Raw genomic sequence first — 17,352 nt, 5'->3', positions numbered from 1 at the left:
AGAAACCCTGTTCCCGTTAGCAGTAACTCCTTTTACTTCCTTCCACGCCAGCCCTGGCAACCGCTCATCTACTTTCTGCTCTATAGATTTGCCTGTTCGGGCTGTTTCATAGACATGGAATCATACACTATCTGGTCTTTGGTGACTGATTGATTTCACTTAGTATCATATTTTCACGTTGACCATGGTTTAGCATGTACCAGTACTTCACTCCTCTTTATTGATGAATAACATACCATTGTACAAATGTACCACATTTATTCATTCACCAACTAACGGACATGTGGAGTGTTTCCACTCAGCCATTATGAGTAATGCTGTGAGGAACATTCATATACAGGTTTTTATGAGATCTATATTTTAGTGTTTTGCCATAGACCAAGGAGTTGCAATGCTGGGTCATACAGTAACTCATAAGATTTAACATCTTGAGGAACGGCTGTTAAATTTTGATAGATAATGCCAGATGTCCTTCTAAAATTTGCTTTATCAACTGATAAAAGTATAAACTTACTCTTTCAAGTGTGTAGGAGAGTTCGTATTTTTCTGCATCCTGCCTGACACTTAGAATTGTCCATCTTTAACATTTTGTCAGTTTGTTGACAAATGATAGACTGTTTTAATTCACATTTCTCTGGTGCTCATTGAGCCTGAGCTTGATCATCTCTTCATGTGTTTGTCAGTTTTTAGTCATCGTCTTCTGTGAATTTCCTCTTCCCATCTTTTTGGCATTTGGGGAGAAGGAGCTATTTTCTTTTGTTCGGTTTCTAGGAGGTATTTATAAATTCTCTTAGTTCTTTCTCTATTTGACCTTTGCTGCAAGTATTGTCACCCAGCCTTCTCTCTCATTAACTTTGTTAATGATATATTTTCTTATACCCAAGGCTTTTATTTATTTATTTATTTATTTATTTATTTATTTATTTATTTATTGAGACAGAATCTCACTCTGTCACCCAGGCTGGAGTGCAGTGGTGCCATCCCAGCTCACTGCAACCTCTGCCTCCCGGGTTCAAACACTTCTTCTGCCTCAGCCCCCCGAGTAACTGGGATTATAGGTATACGTCAACACGCCCAGCTAATTTGGTATTTTAGTAGAAATGGGATTTGACCATGTTAGCCAGGCTGGTCTCGAACTCCCGACCTCAGGTGATCCGCCCGCCTCGACCTTCCCAAGTGCTGAGATTACAGACATGAGCTACTGTGTCTGACTGGCTTTCATATTTATGAGGTTAAATCATTTGGTCTTTTTTTTATATGGCTTCTATTTGAGCTTTTTTTTTTTTTTTCTCCCGTTATATCAGTTTGATGTGTCTCCCACCCTCAGATTTTTTATTTTCATTTTTTAGAGACGGGGTCTCACTCTGTCACCCAGGCCGTAGTGCAGTGGTGCAGTCATAGCTCACTGCAGCCTTGAACTGGGCTCCAGTGATCCTCTTGCCTCAGTCTCCCAAGTAGCTCAGACTACAGATGTGCACCATCATGCGTGGCTCCACCCCAAGATTAAACTAATATTCTCTAGTATTTTCCAAGAATACTTCTGTGGGCTTTTTGTTTTTTAATGTTTGGCTCTTTAGTCTATCTGGATTATGTTTTTATGAATGGTATGAGTTGGGGATCTGCCTTTTGACTTTTTCTCAAAGAATTATCTAATGTCCTAATTCCAGTCAGTTCTCCACAGATAGGAAATACATTTTTTGTTAGACACATTTTTCCATATTTACATGTTTTTATTTCTTCTATTCCACTGATCTATTTACTTGTGACTTCTTATGCAAAACTTCACAATTACATAGTTTTATAATATACTTTGATATTCATTAGCATGTTTCCTGACATTATATTTTTACAAAATTGTCATAGTCATTTCTACATTATCTATTCCAGTTGAACTTTTCTCTCAGCTTTTCAAATTCCAGTTTTAAGACATCTTTGAAGATTTGGATTGATTATATTGTATTTATAGGTTATTTTGAGGAAATGATATCTTCACAATATTATCTTCCCAACTATATTGTTTTGTACATTCTTTAGTAAAAATTACTTAGTGTTTTATATAGATTATATGGTCCTGAATCCATATACTTCATTCTGCCCCAGCTTTTGAAACCATCTTTTGTTTCTCCAATAGAGCAGAAATAAGGTACAATAGAAGTAATCAAACTAAATGCATTCTTGCCCATTCTTTCACAGTGGCTAGTGTGATATTTTTCAAACTCAGTGAGATCATGTTTCTCTCTCCCTTAAAACCATTCAGTGGCTGCCTTCCCTATGCACTTAAAATAAAATCCAAACTCCTTCTAAGGCTCTCAAATCCTTTTGTGGTCTGTTTCCTCTCTACCTGCCATCCATCTTCATTTTGTACCGTTACATGTATGTTGAGCTCAAGTTTTGTTTGATTTTGATCTTCTGGAGATTAATTTTTTCATGGTCTCTTTTTTATCTTAAAGGAATTCTTCAGTATTTGTATATTATTTTTGTCCATAATATTTTTGTATGCTTATTTGATGGTTATTTTTATTTATAATTTTCTTTATGGGATAGGGAAAGAGTCAACTCTTGTAATTCAGAAACCCAGAAGTTTCATAGTTTTTTGTGGGGTTTTTTTTTCTTGTTTTGTTTTTATAAAAAGAAATCAGTATTAACAGCCAGTCCAGTGCATAGCTAATTGAAAGATGATGGACTCATACATAGAATAATACATATGTTAATTGGCTCAGTTTAGCCATTCTACAATGTATACATATTTCAGAACATGTACACCGTAGATATATACAACTTTAATTTGTCAATTAAAAAATAAACAGAAATGGATATTATAGTTAGGCCGAAAAATATCATGTTTCTTTGGTGCTTCTCTGGTTATATTCCACTTAATATGTGGAACTGCTAAAAATGCAGTCAGAAACTGAGTGAGTCTTCATGGTTTCATTCTCTTTTATAAGATAATCAGGCTGGACGTATTGGCTTGTGCCTTTAATTTCAGCAGTTTGGGAGGCCAAAGCAGGAGGATCACTTGAGGCCAGGAGTTTGAAACCAACCTGGGCAAGACAGCAAGACCCCGTCTCTGATAATAAAAGATAGTAAATTAATTCTGGCAAAGAAAACAAGAATATTAATCACAAAGTAATTAGAATTTTTTGCAAATGTGGAGTACATGCTTGGGACCAGAAGCATTTCAGATTTCTGATTTTTTTTCAGATTTGGAAATACTTGCATTTTTCCTTACTAGTTTAGCATCCCTAATCTGAAAATCTGAAATCCAAAATGCTGTAATGAGCATTTCCTTCGAGAGTCATGTTGGCTCTCTGAATGCTTCAGATCTTGGAGCATTTTGGATTTCAGATTTTCAGATTAGGGATACTTGAAAATAGACACTTTCAAGGCTTATTGAGAAAGTCTCATACAAATAAATTCTGTAAATTGTAACGTGAGAATATTATATCCTCACTGTATTACATCTTGGCATAAAAGCAAATTTTCCTAGTGTGATGATGCTCTTGAAACTAACATAAGAAGGTAAAAATGTTAAGTATATATTCTGTTTAAGAAAACAGGCATAATACATTTTTAAAATATTACCATCTACACTCTAAGCATGTGTTTACCGATCAAATCTGAATAGTTCATTACCCAAGAATTATGAACAACTAGTTTGCTGTATTTAGTAACATGATAATATTATTAGACATTTGTTTAAAAACCCAGGGAAACAGATGATGTAGTATCTAATTGTAACGCTAGGTGGTGGTAACTGATTTTAGAAATTAAACTGTGAAACTGTTTCCCAATGTGTGTATTCTTTTTACATGAAAACATTTAAAGTTGCTTACATTTCAGAAGGAAAGGGAGAGAAAAGTTTGCAAAGATATGAAGTATCCATTTATACCTATTTGGGCTGTTCTCTCCCTTGTTTTGCTTTAACCTGAAGATTCTAAGACCTTTTAATCTCATGCCCTTTATGTTCTTATGGAGGATCCCAAAGCAAATAATCAATGTTTTTCATGTTAGACATTGAGAAATTTTTAAATATGTATTAATTCACTTTAAGGATATGAAAAAATGTTCAACATCACTAATCATGAGAGAACTACAAATCAAAACCACAATGAGATGTCATCTTACCCCAGTCAGAATGGCTATTAAAAAACAGCAAAAGAAGTGTGGCGAAGATAGAGAAAAGAGAACTCCTATATGCTGTTGGTAGGAATGTAAACTTGTACAGCCAGTATAGAAAACAGTATGGAGATTTCTCAAAAAAACTAGGATTACCATTTGATCCAGCAATCCCACTACTCAGTGTCTACCCGAAGACAAAGAAATCAGTATATCAAAGGAATGCCTGCACTTGCATGCTAATTGCAGCACCATTTGCAATAGCAAAGATAGGGAATCAACCTAAGTGTCCATCAACATGTCAGTGGATAAACTGGAATTCTATGAACAATGGAACTGTATTTGGCCATAACAAAGAATGAAATCCTATTATTTGCAGTATACATGGATGGAACTGGAGGTCATAATCTTAAGTGAAATAAGCCAGGAACAACAAGACAAAATCACATGCTCTTATATGTGGGATCTAAAAAAATTTGATCACATGGCAGTAGAGAGTGGAATGGTAGATAACAGAGACTGGGAAGGGTAAGTGGCGGGCGGTGGGGGAGGCATGAGGGGAGTGGGTTAGAGTACAAACATACAGTAAGATGGAATAAATTCAGTATTTGATAGCAGAATAGGGTCACTATGCTTAACAAAACCATTGTACTTGAGTGATGGAAATTCTTCATACCCTGGCTTGATCATTATGTAGTGTATGTGTTTAAAAAAATTTCACATTTACCTGCTAAATTTGTAGAAATAAAACATAATTTTAATAAAACAAAATATACCCGTTATTAACATAAATAACATTTTAATAAACCATTAACAAAAATTGAGAGTGACATTGTTTTAAATTTTTGCAAATCCCTTTAATGCTTGGCTTATTAGTAGACAGCCGGATCTTCATATATGCTTATAAATGTAGTCTGATACAACATAACAGATCATTCAACCTCTGTAAAACTCTGTAAAAAGGTAATTAACATCATACTATGAAAATCATGTTGATCTCACATAGTCTCTAAAAGGGTCCTGTGGTCCCTAAGGAATCCTAAACCACAATTAAAGAAGCATTGCTCTCCCCCATCTGTGCCTGTAAGAAGCTAGTGACAAAGTACAAACTGTATGTATATGCACCTTCTATTAATTTTGGATTTACCAATCCAGAAAGTTAAACTGTCAGCTCTTGCCTCACACCATCTGGATGTTGTAGTTAAGGCTACATAGTAAAATGTTGGCCACAAAAATGACAGAGTTAATATTCTTATTACATTAATTGATAAGAAAATATATCCTAATGGAAAAATGGACAAAACATGACCAGATGGTAAAAAGGATGCAAAATTATATATATATTATGTTGACAGTGAACATAATTTTTAACCAGAAAGAAATGCTTTTTAGATATATTATGGACCCGAATATATTATTATATTAATGTATGTTAACTGAAGGGTACCGTTTATGAAAAGACTTCATTATCATCACATTTTTGTTCTCTGTGGTGTGTCTATTCTGACTTACCCACATCCATAACTTTAACTCTCATCTCTATGCTGACGATTCCCAAATCTTTATATCCAACCCTGACCTTTCTCCCCTGTATTCCTGAGCCTTACTTCCAGCTGTTTATCCCTCTCTAGCTAGAGCACGTAAAGGTACCTCAGTCCCAGCTTGTCTAAAACCAAACTCATGTTACCTCTTGACACGAGTCCAGAACCTACTTCTTAATTCTCTGTTAATCACTATTTATCATGTTCCCCAGGCCAGAAACATTTAAGGAAACTTTGCCAAATTCTTCATTCCTTAAATGCATTGATTTTTCATACCTGTTTGTTGTTTCTTCTGCTTTGAATTTTCTTCTCATCTTCTTTTTGGCCTGGAAAACTATAATATGCTTCAAGATTCAACTCCCTGTTAGCACTTTTATAAGCCTTCCCTAACACTGTAAGCAGATACTATCATACCACTCCATGTGTGTGTACAGAGAGACCACATGTTTTTTTCATCTGTCGTCTTTGGTAAAGTCGGAGCCTTTCTATGGTGGAGATCATTTTCTATTCATCTTTATTTCTCCAGTCTTAAGCACGCGGCCTGTGTTTATTTACAGGAAAGAGGGATGGCATTAAATGCCCATGTTTTAAGTATTAGGCAAGTACAGTCACTGCTACCCAATGATAAATTTTACCAGTGATTAGCATATCCATTTTTGTTTTTCAAAATGAGAGTCAATTCAAGTTAGCCCTTTTACATGGGTAGTAAGTCTCTTTTTCTTCTTGTATTTTTGTCAACAATTGCATGGATTTCAGGGAGTAAATTCTTTCATTTAAAAAGTTAACACTGAATATCAAGTTTTATAAATACATTTAATATACATCTGAAGTATCACATTTACCCACCACAAACCTGATCTAATGGTATTTTATAATGAGCAATACTGTAATGATTAGTTGACATTACCTTCTAATAAATACATGCTAAGTTTTAAAGTATAGTTTTGGGTAAAAGTTAAAAGTTTTGGTGTAGTATAAATATATATATATATATATATAAGTACGTTTCAAATTTATACACACTACTACAATGCTAAGTTTTCGTTTTTTTTGTTTTTTTTTTTTGTTTTTTTGTTTTTTTTTTTTGCAGAACTTCTTGGTATACATGAACAAGCAGCTGTAGGATTTTTAACACTAATGGAAGCTTTAAGATACTGTAAGGTAAACTGATTTTTAAGGTACTTTAAATGTTTTTTTGTTCAGATGTCCACTATTGTGGATACTGTTTTGTTCCTCTGACAGCACATTTGAGCACAGCAATATTGTTCAGTACCGCTCTCTTCTTCCTTCCTATCCCCTACCCTAAACCAGCAGGGTTATTAAGTGTGGTTAAGCTGGCTGATTATGCTGAGTTTCCTATGCCAGGTCTATTGTTATTTTTTGTGGGTGGAGGGGCAGAACCCAGTACAAAATAATTCAAAAAAACTACAGACGTCTGTTATTGAGTATGAATTTATTTTTGGCAAAATGAGGATGAAGAAAGCACTGTTTCTTTATTACCTAATGAAGAATATGCTTCACCAAAACAACTGGTAATACTTTATTAGGCAAAGAGAAAGAATTGCCAGACTGCCTGAAATTCTGACTTTTATCTATTCCATCTGAAAAATGATTTCACACTAAAAAAAAATTCAAGCATTTTACAGCGTTAAACTCTTTGACACATGTACTAGGGTTAGGAACTGCCATGAAACTCTCATTTATTGCTGTTTATTTCGTTCTCCTCCTACACAATCTGAAATCACCTGAAATGGGTATTGTAAATAATTTTAAATGGGATGTAAATCATTACTGACTTGAACTTCATAAGATGTCATGATTTGGGAGAAAGAAGTAGGTCTAGTTTTCTTTTTCATTAAAAAAAATTTTTTAAGTAGAGACAGGGTCTTGCTATGTTGCCCAGGCTGGTCTCAAACTCTTGACCTCAAGTTATCCTCCTATGTTGGCCTCCCTCCCTAAGTGCTGGGATTACAGGCATGAGCCTAAGGCAGCTGGCCTTCCTTGTCTATTTTAGAACAGGGTTCCATAGCAGTGGTTCAGATGGTGATGATTATATGTAATAACAATAACTATGGTTTATTCTCTTTCTTTTTTTGTCAGACAGCTTTCCTTTTTCATGGTAACACTTGAACACTGGGTGATATGCTAATCAAATCGGATTTGTCCTGCCCTTACTCTTTTAGTAGTGATCATATTGTTAAACAGTATTTTCAGTGACTTTTATTTTTGGTGACTTTAACTGTATAAGCTAAAGCTATTCTGAAACAGCCTGGCAACTAGAGAATCAAAGTACGTCCCCTTCCTCCTAACGCATATACACATACGTTCATAGATCCTAAAGAAAGTTAAGCATGGAGGCGGGGGTTGGGGCAGGTGAGGTGTGCTTGCATGCCTGCATCTTGTATGATGCTAGGGGGTGGAGATTCTATATTTGGAAATATTTCCTGTAAGACCCTGATGGTCTTTGCAGTTGCATTGCTTTCTCTCTACTGCTGTGCTCCAACCACACTGGTGTCCTCTCACTTTCCCAGACATGCCCAGCCCTCTCCAGTGCTTGCTGTCCTTTCTGCCTGGAGTCATCCAGCTCTTGAGATGGATGGCTCACTGTCCCCTTCAGGCTGGACTTCAGATCGTACCTCAGAGACTTTTTTCTTGACCACTCCCTCAGTTACTCCTTTCCACAATATTTAATAGGAATGATTAATGACCCTTTTTGTTTACTTAACTTTTTAAATCTTGAGTTTGCTTTTCTATTGTCTTCCCTAATGGAATATAGACTCTTTGGAAACAGGGACATTGCTAGGTACATATTAGGTGCTAGGTGCTCAAAAATATTTGTTGAATGAATAAATGGACATATTCACCAGAATTGTAAGGTTTTCTAAATGTGAGCTTTACTTTGCTTTAATTTTTAGGTAGAACAGAAGAACATTTTTCTCCTCAAGATCTTAGTGGGAAGTCAGTCGCTGCTGTATATTCTTCTGTTTATATATTGCTGTAGTGTTTTAGCAGTTAACTATGGTTTTTGAATAAGATTTAAGGACTCTGTTAATGGCGCAGCAAAACACACTAACACTTGCATAGGTGAAAGGCAAAACTCTATTCCTTCCAACTACAAATGAGAGAGGGAAGCCAGGCAGGGCCACATGCAGGATTGCATCTAGGGACTGGGGTACAGCAAGCTGGAGCCATAGGAACAGCTTATGTACCTCAAGTAGGATGGGGTCAGCTAGATTGCCTGGACTCCCCTGTGGATTGGCTAATTTGAATAATTCTGGGGGGCTCTTGGGTTATCCCTAATAGTCTGGTACTTGACTCCAGGGTGATTAGGGTGATCCCTGGAGTGTGGGAGACCTATAATGGTAGTGGCTGGAGTAAGAACTTAATTAGCTGTCTTTTTCAAGAAATGACTGGCTTCTAGTCAGGGCCTCAAAAGTGAGTCAAGACAGCATTTTTTGAAAATCTGTATTACACTACAGTGTTCATCTCTAACTTCTCAAATTCTATCTATATTTTACATTTACTTTTTATCAGATGATTGGAGGAATGGCATTAAGGAAGTCATTGTGCTTTTGTTAATTTTGTAAGTCTGAACATTTCCCTATGCTTTGATAAGTGTAGCAGATTTCCCTTTACAGATAAAATTAACATTTTGCAATATCATTTTGATCATCCAAGCATTAATACAATTAAGGTGATGAAATGATCTCTTTCTCCCTCCTGCACTCTTTCTCCTTCTCAACACACACACACAAACTGAACAAAGAATAAGGTGGCTATGGCTACTTTTGACTCTACTTTAAAAAAAAAAAATAGGTTTATAACTCACGTACCAGAAAATTCACCATTTTAAAGCATACAATTCAGGACTTTTTAATAGATACATGATGCTGTGCAACCATTACCCCAATCTGATACCAAAATGTTTTCCTTACCCACAAAAAGAACCCTGAACCCATTAGCAGTCACATGCTCCTCCCACTCAGCCCCTGGAAGCCCCTCTGCTTTCTGCCTCTGTGGATTTACGTCTTTTGTACATTTCGTACCAGTGGAATCATATAGTATGTAGCCTTTAGTTTCTGGCTCCTTTCACTTAGCTTAGTGTTTTCATTGTTCATCTGTGTTTTTACATGTGTTAGTATTTCATTCCTTTTTATGACCACATAATATTCTTTTGTATGTTAAACCAGTTTTATCTGTTCATCAGTTGGGTTGTTTCTACTTTAGCTATTATGACTAGGGCTGCTGTAAACAATGATGTACGAATTTTTTGTGAACATGTTTTTATTTTTCTTTGGCATATACCCAGGAGTAAAATTACTGGTCAAACAGTAATTCTATTTTTAACTTTCTGAGGAAGTGTCAAACTGTTGTTCCAAGCGATTACACTTATTTATGCATTCAATATATTTTTACTATTATAAAACATTCCATGAGTTTAGCATTCATTTATTCTTTGATCTTTTTTTACTTCTACCTTAATTCAAATACACACTTTTTCTAAAAAGAAAGGTTAATATCTAATCTGTTCACCACACGAGGCACCATGTGATGTGATGGAAATCTATCAGAGTAGAAGTCAGAAAACCTAAGTTCTAATTCTAGCTCTGTACTATTTAGTTGCTTGAGATGAGACCAGGCACAGATCCTGTGTATTTCTCTGGTTCCGTATATATAAATTCAAGGACTTGCACGGCTCACCTCTAAAATCCTTGTCCACTCTGGAACTGTGATCATATCTTTCCCTCTTTCTTTGTTCCTTTTCTTTTATTCTTCTCTGCTGTTCCCAAACCATCCTTCCTACTTTACTGACTCAACATTGCCACGTTAGCACATCTAACTCATCCCTCCCGTCATAGGACAAAGATACTAGTTTCTCTGTCCATGGATACAAAAGAATACCTATTTTCCACTTTCCTCCTAGTGATAAGAATAAATTCCACAGGGCCAGGGTGGTGGTTGAAGCAGGGGCTGCTGGCTGATTAGGAAAGAATTTTTGGCCTGACTGCCGCAAACAGCCACTTGGAATTCCCCAATTATAGGCAGTCTGTAAGAAAAAGGAAAATGCAGCAAATTGTATTGGTAAGATTCATCATTTTTAAGTTAAAGTTTCTGTCTTCATATGAGAGTGGGATTGAATGACATGAGCATGTTGGTTTTCGTAAGTCTATTCTATTTGTTCAGTATTAAGCTTTTTTTCCTCAATCATACACACACAATTGTGTTCTCAAGTTTTTGGTATAGTAATGTTCACAGATTATATAACCTTGAGAGCAGGGTACAAATAGGGCTTTTTATACATTTTAAAGAGACTGTTCATATTGTGAAACTTTGAACTTACCTTCTGTTATGAAGAGTCAAATAACAGGACACTTACATACTTAAATGGTTTAAATTGTAATTTTTCTTGATTCTTTGGGAACAAAGATGTTCTTTCCCTTTGATTATTCATAAATCTACTCATTTTATAAACTATAATTATTTTCTTTGTAAAGTTATTATCAACAAGTTTATAGTTTTAGGGTTTGAGGTTTCTTGCTGAAATTCTAAGAAGTGGTCATTTTATCTAGGAACTTTAGCAAAACCTGAGAATGACTCTTAGCGCTAAATAGTTATCTCCAGCTGTGTTACATCTATATTGTTGTTTTAATGTCAAAGTACAATATAAGCTCAGTACCGACAGTCTTCTGCGCTCATTTTTACATTCAGCATTTGATCTCTGTAGGTGAGATGCTCGGGCACAATACATTATTTCAGTTAAATATAAATTGGACAATTTATGCTTCAGGTATTTATGGGCAAAAACTTAAGAGGCAGTATAAATTTTTAATTTGTTTATTTGTTTTATTTTGCTACATTTGTTCTAGGTTGGTTCTTACTTGAAATCTCCAAAATTCCCTATTTGGATTGTTGGCAGTGAGACTCACCTCACCGTATTTTTTGCCAAGGTATGCTTACAGCAGGATTTTTTTTTTTAAGTTATGACATCAGGCAAACAAGTATTATAAGTTCATATTTGGTTTGGATCTTTGTGCAAACTTCAGTCTTTTCCCACAACAAATGAATTGTTCAAAAATCTCAAAAACTAATACTGAAGAACATACTGTTTTCCTGCTCTAAATCTGGAGTCTTTTAATCAAAATCTGTCATGATTTAGTTATAATTTCTTTTTCTTTCTTTAGAGCTTTAGCTTTTGAATTTTTTTGGAAATCACTGTTATGGAGAAAGCAATTGAAGTTTTAGATTGCTTTTCTTGTAAGTAGGATACAAGATTAACTTAGATGATACATGATGTAAAATGTTTTAATTACAGCATCTCCTTTGAAAAAAACTTTAAAGTCTATTAGTAGTTCAATGGTATTGAAGTCAGATGCTCTTTTAAGATTGATTACTTCCTACAATTTTAATTTATACCTGATTACAATATTGAAATAGCTGAAATATATCTGAGTATTTCTTTTCCTTTCGTCTTTTTTTTTTTTTTTTTTTTTTTGAGATGGAGTCTCACTCCGTTGCCCAGGCTAGGGTGCAATGGCACAGTCTCGACTCACTGCAACCTACGCCTCCTGGGTTCAAGCGATTCTCCTGCTTCAGCCTCCCAAGTAACTGGGACTACAGGTGGGTGCCACCACACCCAGCTAATTGTATTTTTAGTAGAGACAGTTTTCACCATGTTGGCCAGGCTGGTCTCAAACTCCTGACCTCAAATGATCTGCCCACCTCGGCCTCCAAAAGTGTTGGGATTACAGGCATGAGCCACTGTGCCCCGCCATATCTGAATATTTCTATTTCAAATTCTTATAACAAAACTATTTTTAAATCTCAACTATAATCTGTATGTCATGTTTTTCCACAATTGAGTGGTTAAGAGCTTTGGCCTCAGACAACTTTGGTTTTAATCCCAGCCTTGCCACTTCCTAACAATTCTCAGCCCCCTTTCCTGTGTCTTTAAAATAGGGATTCATAACAGTACCTAGCTTTTAGAATTGCTGTCAGGCTTAAATACAAAGTAATTAGCAGTGCCTAGTACAAATTGAATGCTCAGTAAATCTTAGCTGTGATCGTCGTCATCATATTTTTTAGTATTCAAGAAACATGTATTAAACATCTCTGGGATCATAGGTAACTTGATAGGTGGCTGAATGTTCGTAGGAAGATACAGAATTGTATTTTTGAGGTTTCTTCATTGTGCTTTCCTGATTTCTCCTTGCGCTTTTTGAGCATACATTTGTCAATGTAAGTTTATTATTTGTTTCTGTAGAAAGTACAAATGGTATAAATTATACCCTAGTCTGAATTGACAATGCTAATTTTCGTGAATGTAATTATGTATTACTGTATTTAACTTTATTGCATTGGCAAAAGTCCAGATAGGGGTTATAGAGCAAGATACGTAATTACCTTTTCTTAAGCAAGGAGAGCTTTAAAATTAAACTCTAAAAGTACAGACTTACTGATACATTGCATTTAGTCTGAAAGCTTTTGCTATTTATTTCCCTCCTGAAGTAGAGAGAGGAAGTTAAAAAAAACAATGTGAACTACAAAAACTGACCATTACTAATTCCTGAATGAGGATTTCGTTTTATACATTTCCATAAAAGAAAATTAATTCTGACTTACACAAAAATGTATTTTCAAACCAATTTTTAATCATGTTTATCTGCAACCTTATTCTCTAAGGAAAACTAATTATATGAAACCAAAAGGGTTAAATATAAAAGATGACAATATTTTAAATCTTAAGTTTTATAATTGATATTTAAGAAATGATTTTGTTGTCAGAACAGTAGAAGAGATTTCACAGAAGGTGAATACAAGGAACAGTGTCAAATGAGCTGTGAGTCTGAGGACGTTATCTGAAAAAGTTAGTGGTGTTGAGGGAGTTCCTAAGAGTGGAATAGGCCCTTCTTTTTATGACATACACTCTTCCTACCTGTCCTGATACTTTTGTGGTTCCCGTACCATTTGCCCATTGTGCTGTCGCATGTGTCACACAGCACACAGTTTCTAATTCCCATACTGTTTTCTGCGTGTTCCACGGCAGCCAGTTAACTTTGTCTAGGGCCTTTGTCTTTGTCTCTGGCCCACATTTTTATTCATAGTTCCCCATCAGGTGCAGTAACATGTTGAATTAGAGACGTGCAGTTAAGAGAAAAACACAAACTCCTGCCATGTGGCTGTAGGAACTCTTGAATTTTATACTAATTGTTACTGTTTGAGACTTACCTGTGTAGTCTCAGGATCTGGTATATAGTCTAGCACGCTAGGGGTGGGAGAAATTATTAGTTGAATGAATAAAACTTCTGGACAGATTTCCCACATTTGGGTTCCAGTGACATTTATATCCCCTAAGAATATTTTACACGGCTCATTGTGATGCTTCATTGTGTGGTATCTATATACTTTCTCAGAATATCAAATTTGGATTGTTTGAAATGTTACCTTTAAAAGGAGTTACCAGTGAAGAATTGTTTTTTTCCCCTTGATATAAAAGTAAAACAAAGCTGGAAGATCGCCTTAATGGTAAATGAGAACAATAATACTTGATCACATTTATTGAGTCCTGTTTCAGATTTGTTAAATATAAACTGATGTTCTTATAGTCTTCACCACATAAAAAATACTGGAAATTTTGCTCTTCTGAAAATTGTAACAAGAACCATTATTCGGCCCTTTCTTCTTTTGTATTTCTGCATTTGAGCAAGCAGTTTTGGCTGTGGGTTTTTCTTTTTTCTTTTTTTGTTTGTTTGTTTTTGTTTTTTTGAGTTTGGTGAGTTTGCTTTATTATACGTTCAGTGGCCTGAAACAAACATTGTTTTAATATTTCCCCAGCAGGTCCTTGTAAATATTACGTCTTTTTTTATAAAACTGATATGTTTGTTGGTGTATTTCATGTGCTGACTTCTTTGTTCTGGTTACAGTTAAGTAAAAAAGTCTATTTTAAGTTCGTAATTTTCAAGGCAGTCTATAATTTGGCATTGTGAAATGCCTGTGAAGAACAGTGGAATTCTTCGTGTGTCTTACGCGGTGAAGGTGGTAATAGTTGCAAGTGTCTTCATTCATTCGTATACTCAATTATCAGCTTTTTACTGGACTCTGGTATGTGCCTGGCATTACGCCAGGTGTTACGAATACAGTGGTGAGCAAAAATAGATATGGGCCTGTCTTTAATGGAGGCGGACATTCTCCTTGAGTTACCCAAGGATGTTCAAATAATCACATAAATTTGCAAGTGTGATGAGTGCTGACAAAGCACAGGTCCGTAATGCTGTAAGAATTTATTGTAGTTTTGGAAAACTGGGATGTTTCCTTGAAAAATTGATCCTCAAATGAGAACCTGAGGTATCAGATTAAAGCAGAGGAGGAGAAGGGAAAGAGCATTCTCTACATCACAAATTGAGCAAATTCATGCCTAAACAAGGAAGGACGGACAGACAGATGAACTGGGGTGAGAACAAACTGAAAGACAAGAGCTGGAGGGAGCACTGAGAATTAGGGAGACAAGGTGGAAGATGAGGCTGGAAGAACAGCAGGCCATGTTACTCTTTGATACTAAGAGTTACGACAACTGGACTTACGAAAAATTGGTAGTGGGAGTAGTTTTGGGGGAGGTGGGAAGGAAGGGAACAGGATTAAATTCACATTTGGAAAAGATAACTCTGGCTAATTGTAGAGAATGGATATATTGAAGGATAACCCAGGGAATAGGTAAAAAAGACTTCTCTAGTTGTATTTCAGGTAAGCAACGAGTGTATTTGGTCCAGGGTAGTGAGGTAGAGGGAATAAGCATGGATTTCAGAGATTTGCTCCTTGAGGTAGAATGACAGGACTGCATGATGGATTGGATTTGGCAGCAGAGGGGTAGAAATGTCTAATAAGATAGGTGAGGCTAATGATTAGATCTTTCTTTTTTTTTTTTTTTTTGAGACGGAGTCTGGCTCTGTCGCCCAGGCTGCAGTGCAGTGGCCGGATCTCAGCTCACTACAAGCTCCGCCTCCCGGGTTCCCGCCATTCTCCTGCCTCAGCCTCCCGAGTAGCTGGGACTACAGGTGCAGCCACCGTGCCCGGCTAGTTTTTTGTATTTTTAGCAGAGACGGGATTTCACTGAGTTAGCTAGGATGGTCTCCATCTCCTGACCTCGTGATCCGCCCGTCTCGGCCTCCCAAAGTGCTGGGATTACAGGCTTGAGCCACCGCGCCCGGCCTAATGATTAGATCTTAGAGCTTTAGAAAATGTGTATGAAACAGTTTAGCTGTTGTTGAATGTAACTGCTCGTTATTAAAGCAATTTGTTCACTATATGCATATCACATAATAAGTGGGATTGGGGAAATGAGAGGGACCTCTCAGACAGGCATGCTGAGCTTGCTGAGACAGGCTATGCTGTAGCTTTTCTGACATCACTTTCTTGTATTTCCCTCCAAAGAGCAGTGATGGGAGACAATCTATTACGTAGACTGATGCACCGGGTAAAAACTGCTTAGTTTTTAAATTTAAATTTAGCACTAGTGAGAGCTGTCAGAATCCTTTGACCCACATCTATACTTTATGCCAAAGGAACCAGTCCATAGAGGAATTAAAAACTTTTCTAATGTTGCATGGGTAGGAAGGTAGAAATGTGATAGCTAAGACAGAGTAAAATATCAGAAGCTGTATTGAATTTAACCTTCTGTATGGGGTAAAAAGATATGTGTTAAGTGAATTAATAAAGTAAAATATGTTGCCAGTAATATTTAATGCATGAATAATTGAGAAGGGATAATTATACTATTTCCCAGAAATAATAGAACATTGAAATTTACAGAGTAAGATTTTGCTTTCTTAAAATGAAGAATTGGCCGGGCACAGGGGTTCATGCCTGTAATCCTAACACTTTGGGAGGCCGAGGCAGGTTAATCACCTGAGGCCAGGAGTTCAAGACCATCCTGGCCAATATGGCAAAACCCGTCTCTACTAAGAATACAGAAATTAGCCAGGCATGGTGGTGGGCGCCTGTAATCCCAGCTGCTCAGGAGGCTGAGGCAGGAGAATCACTTGAACCCAGGGGATGGAGGTTGCGGTGAGCTGAGATTGTGCCACTTTACTCCAAACTGGGCGAAGGAGCAAGACTCCATCTCAAAAAAAATAAAAATAAATAATAAGTAAAATGAAGAATTAAGCATTATTGCAAATGTACATGGAAAACTGAATTAAGCATCTAATTAGAAAGTTTTATTCTGAAGTTTTAGATTATAAGTTCTAGTTTTATATGTTCTATACACGTAATTAAATTTTTGTAGGAATGAAAGCTTTATGTATTAGACCCTAGTAATAGGAGAATGTGCACATATATTATCTTTTTCCTGAAGCGAATTAATGACTTTGGGCAAAAATTATGAGTAATGTTAACTATACTACAAGTAAGATGAAACACAAATTGACATTTTCTTAAATAGTAGCACTTTTGAGTTCTATTCAATTTTCATGATTTAAAAGTATTTCCTTTAAATCAGTGACATTCAAATATATATACTACTACTTTAAATACATTGCAGTTTTGGAATAATTTGTGTGTGTGTTGTGTTAGAAGTGAATATCACCTCCAAAGTTTTCACAAATATTAAAATATACATAGTCTTATGACTAGCACTGAAAATATTGTGATGTTAAGTGGTTGATGGCTTTGGCTCCTTTTTCTAAATTTTGTAAGTAAATTT

General features: G+C 35.9%; 1 protein-coding gene across 8 annotated transcripts in view; it reads left to right on the top strand.

The window, feature by feature from the left end:
- The window catches only part of MINDY3 (MINDY lysine 48 deubiquitinase 3), an 80,786-nt gene that overhangs the window by 31,309 nt on the left and 32,125 nt on the right, over positions 1-17,352 (top strand). For 7 of the 8 annotated variants that reach the window (XR_004060018.1, XR_004060019.1, XM_030940628.1 and 4 more), the window contains 2 exons: positions 6,748-6,818; positions 11,525-11,605. Coding sequence is in view for 6 of the 8 variants with exons in the window: in XM_030940628.1 (XP_030796488.1) it covers positions 6,748-6,818; positions 11,525-11,605 (152 nt within the window). In the remaining 2 variants the exon portion in view is untranslated. The remainder of the gene's footprint in view (positions 1-6,747; positions 6,819-11,524; positions 11,606-17,352) is intronic. The other variant, XM_030940629.1, reaches the window with a different exon arrangement.

This window comes from Rhinopithecus roxellana, chromosome 11, assembly GCF_007565055.1.
Source record: "Rhinopithecus roxellana isolate Shanxi Qingling chromosome 11, ASM756505v1, whole genome shotgun sequence".
In the NCBI taxonomy this organism is placed as follows: Eukaryota; Metazoa; Chordata; class Mammalia; order Primates; family Cercopithecidae; genus Rhinopithecus; species Rhinopithecus roxellana.
This window is presented reverse-complemented; position numbering and strand designations above follow the sequence as displayed.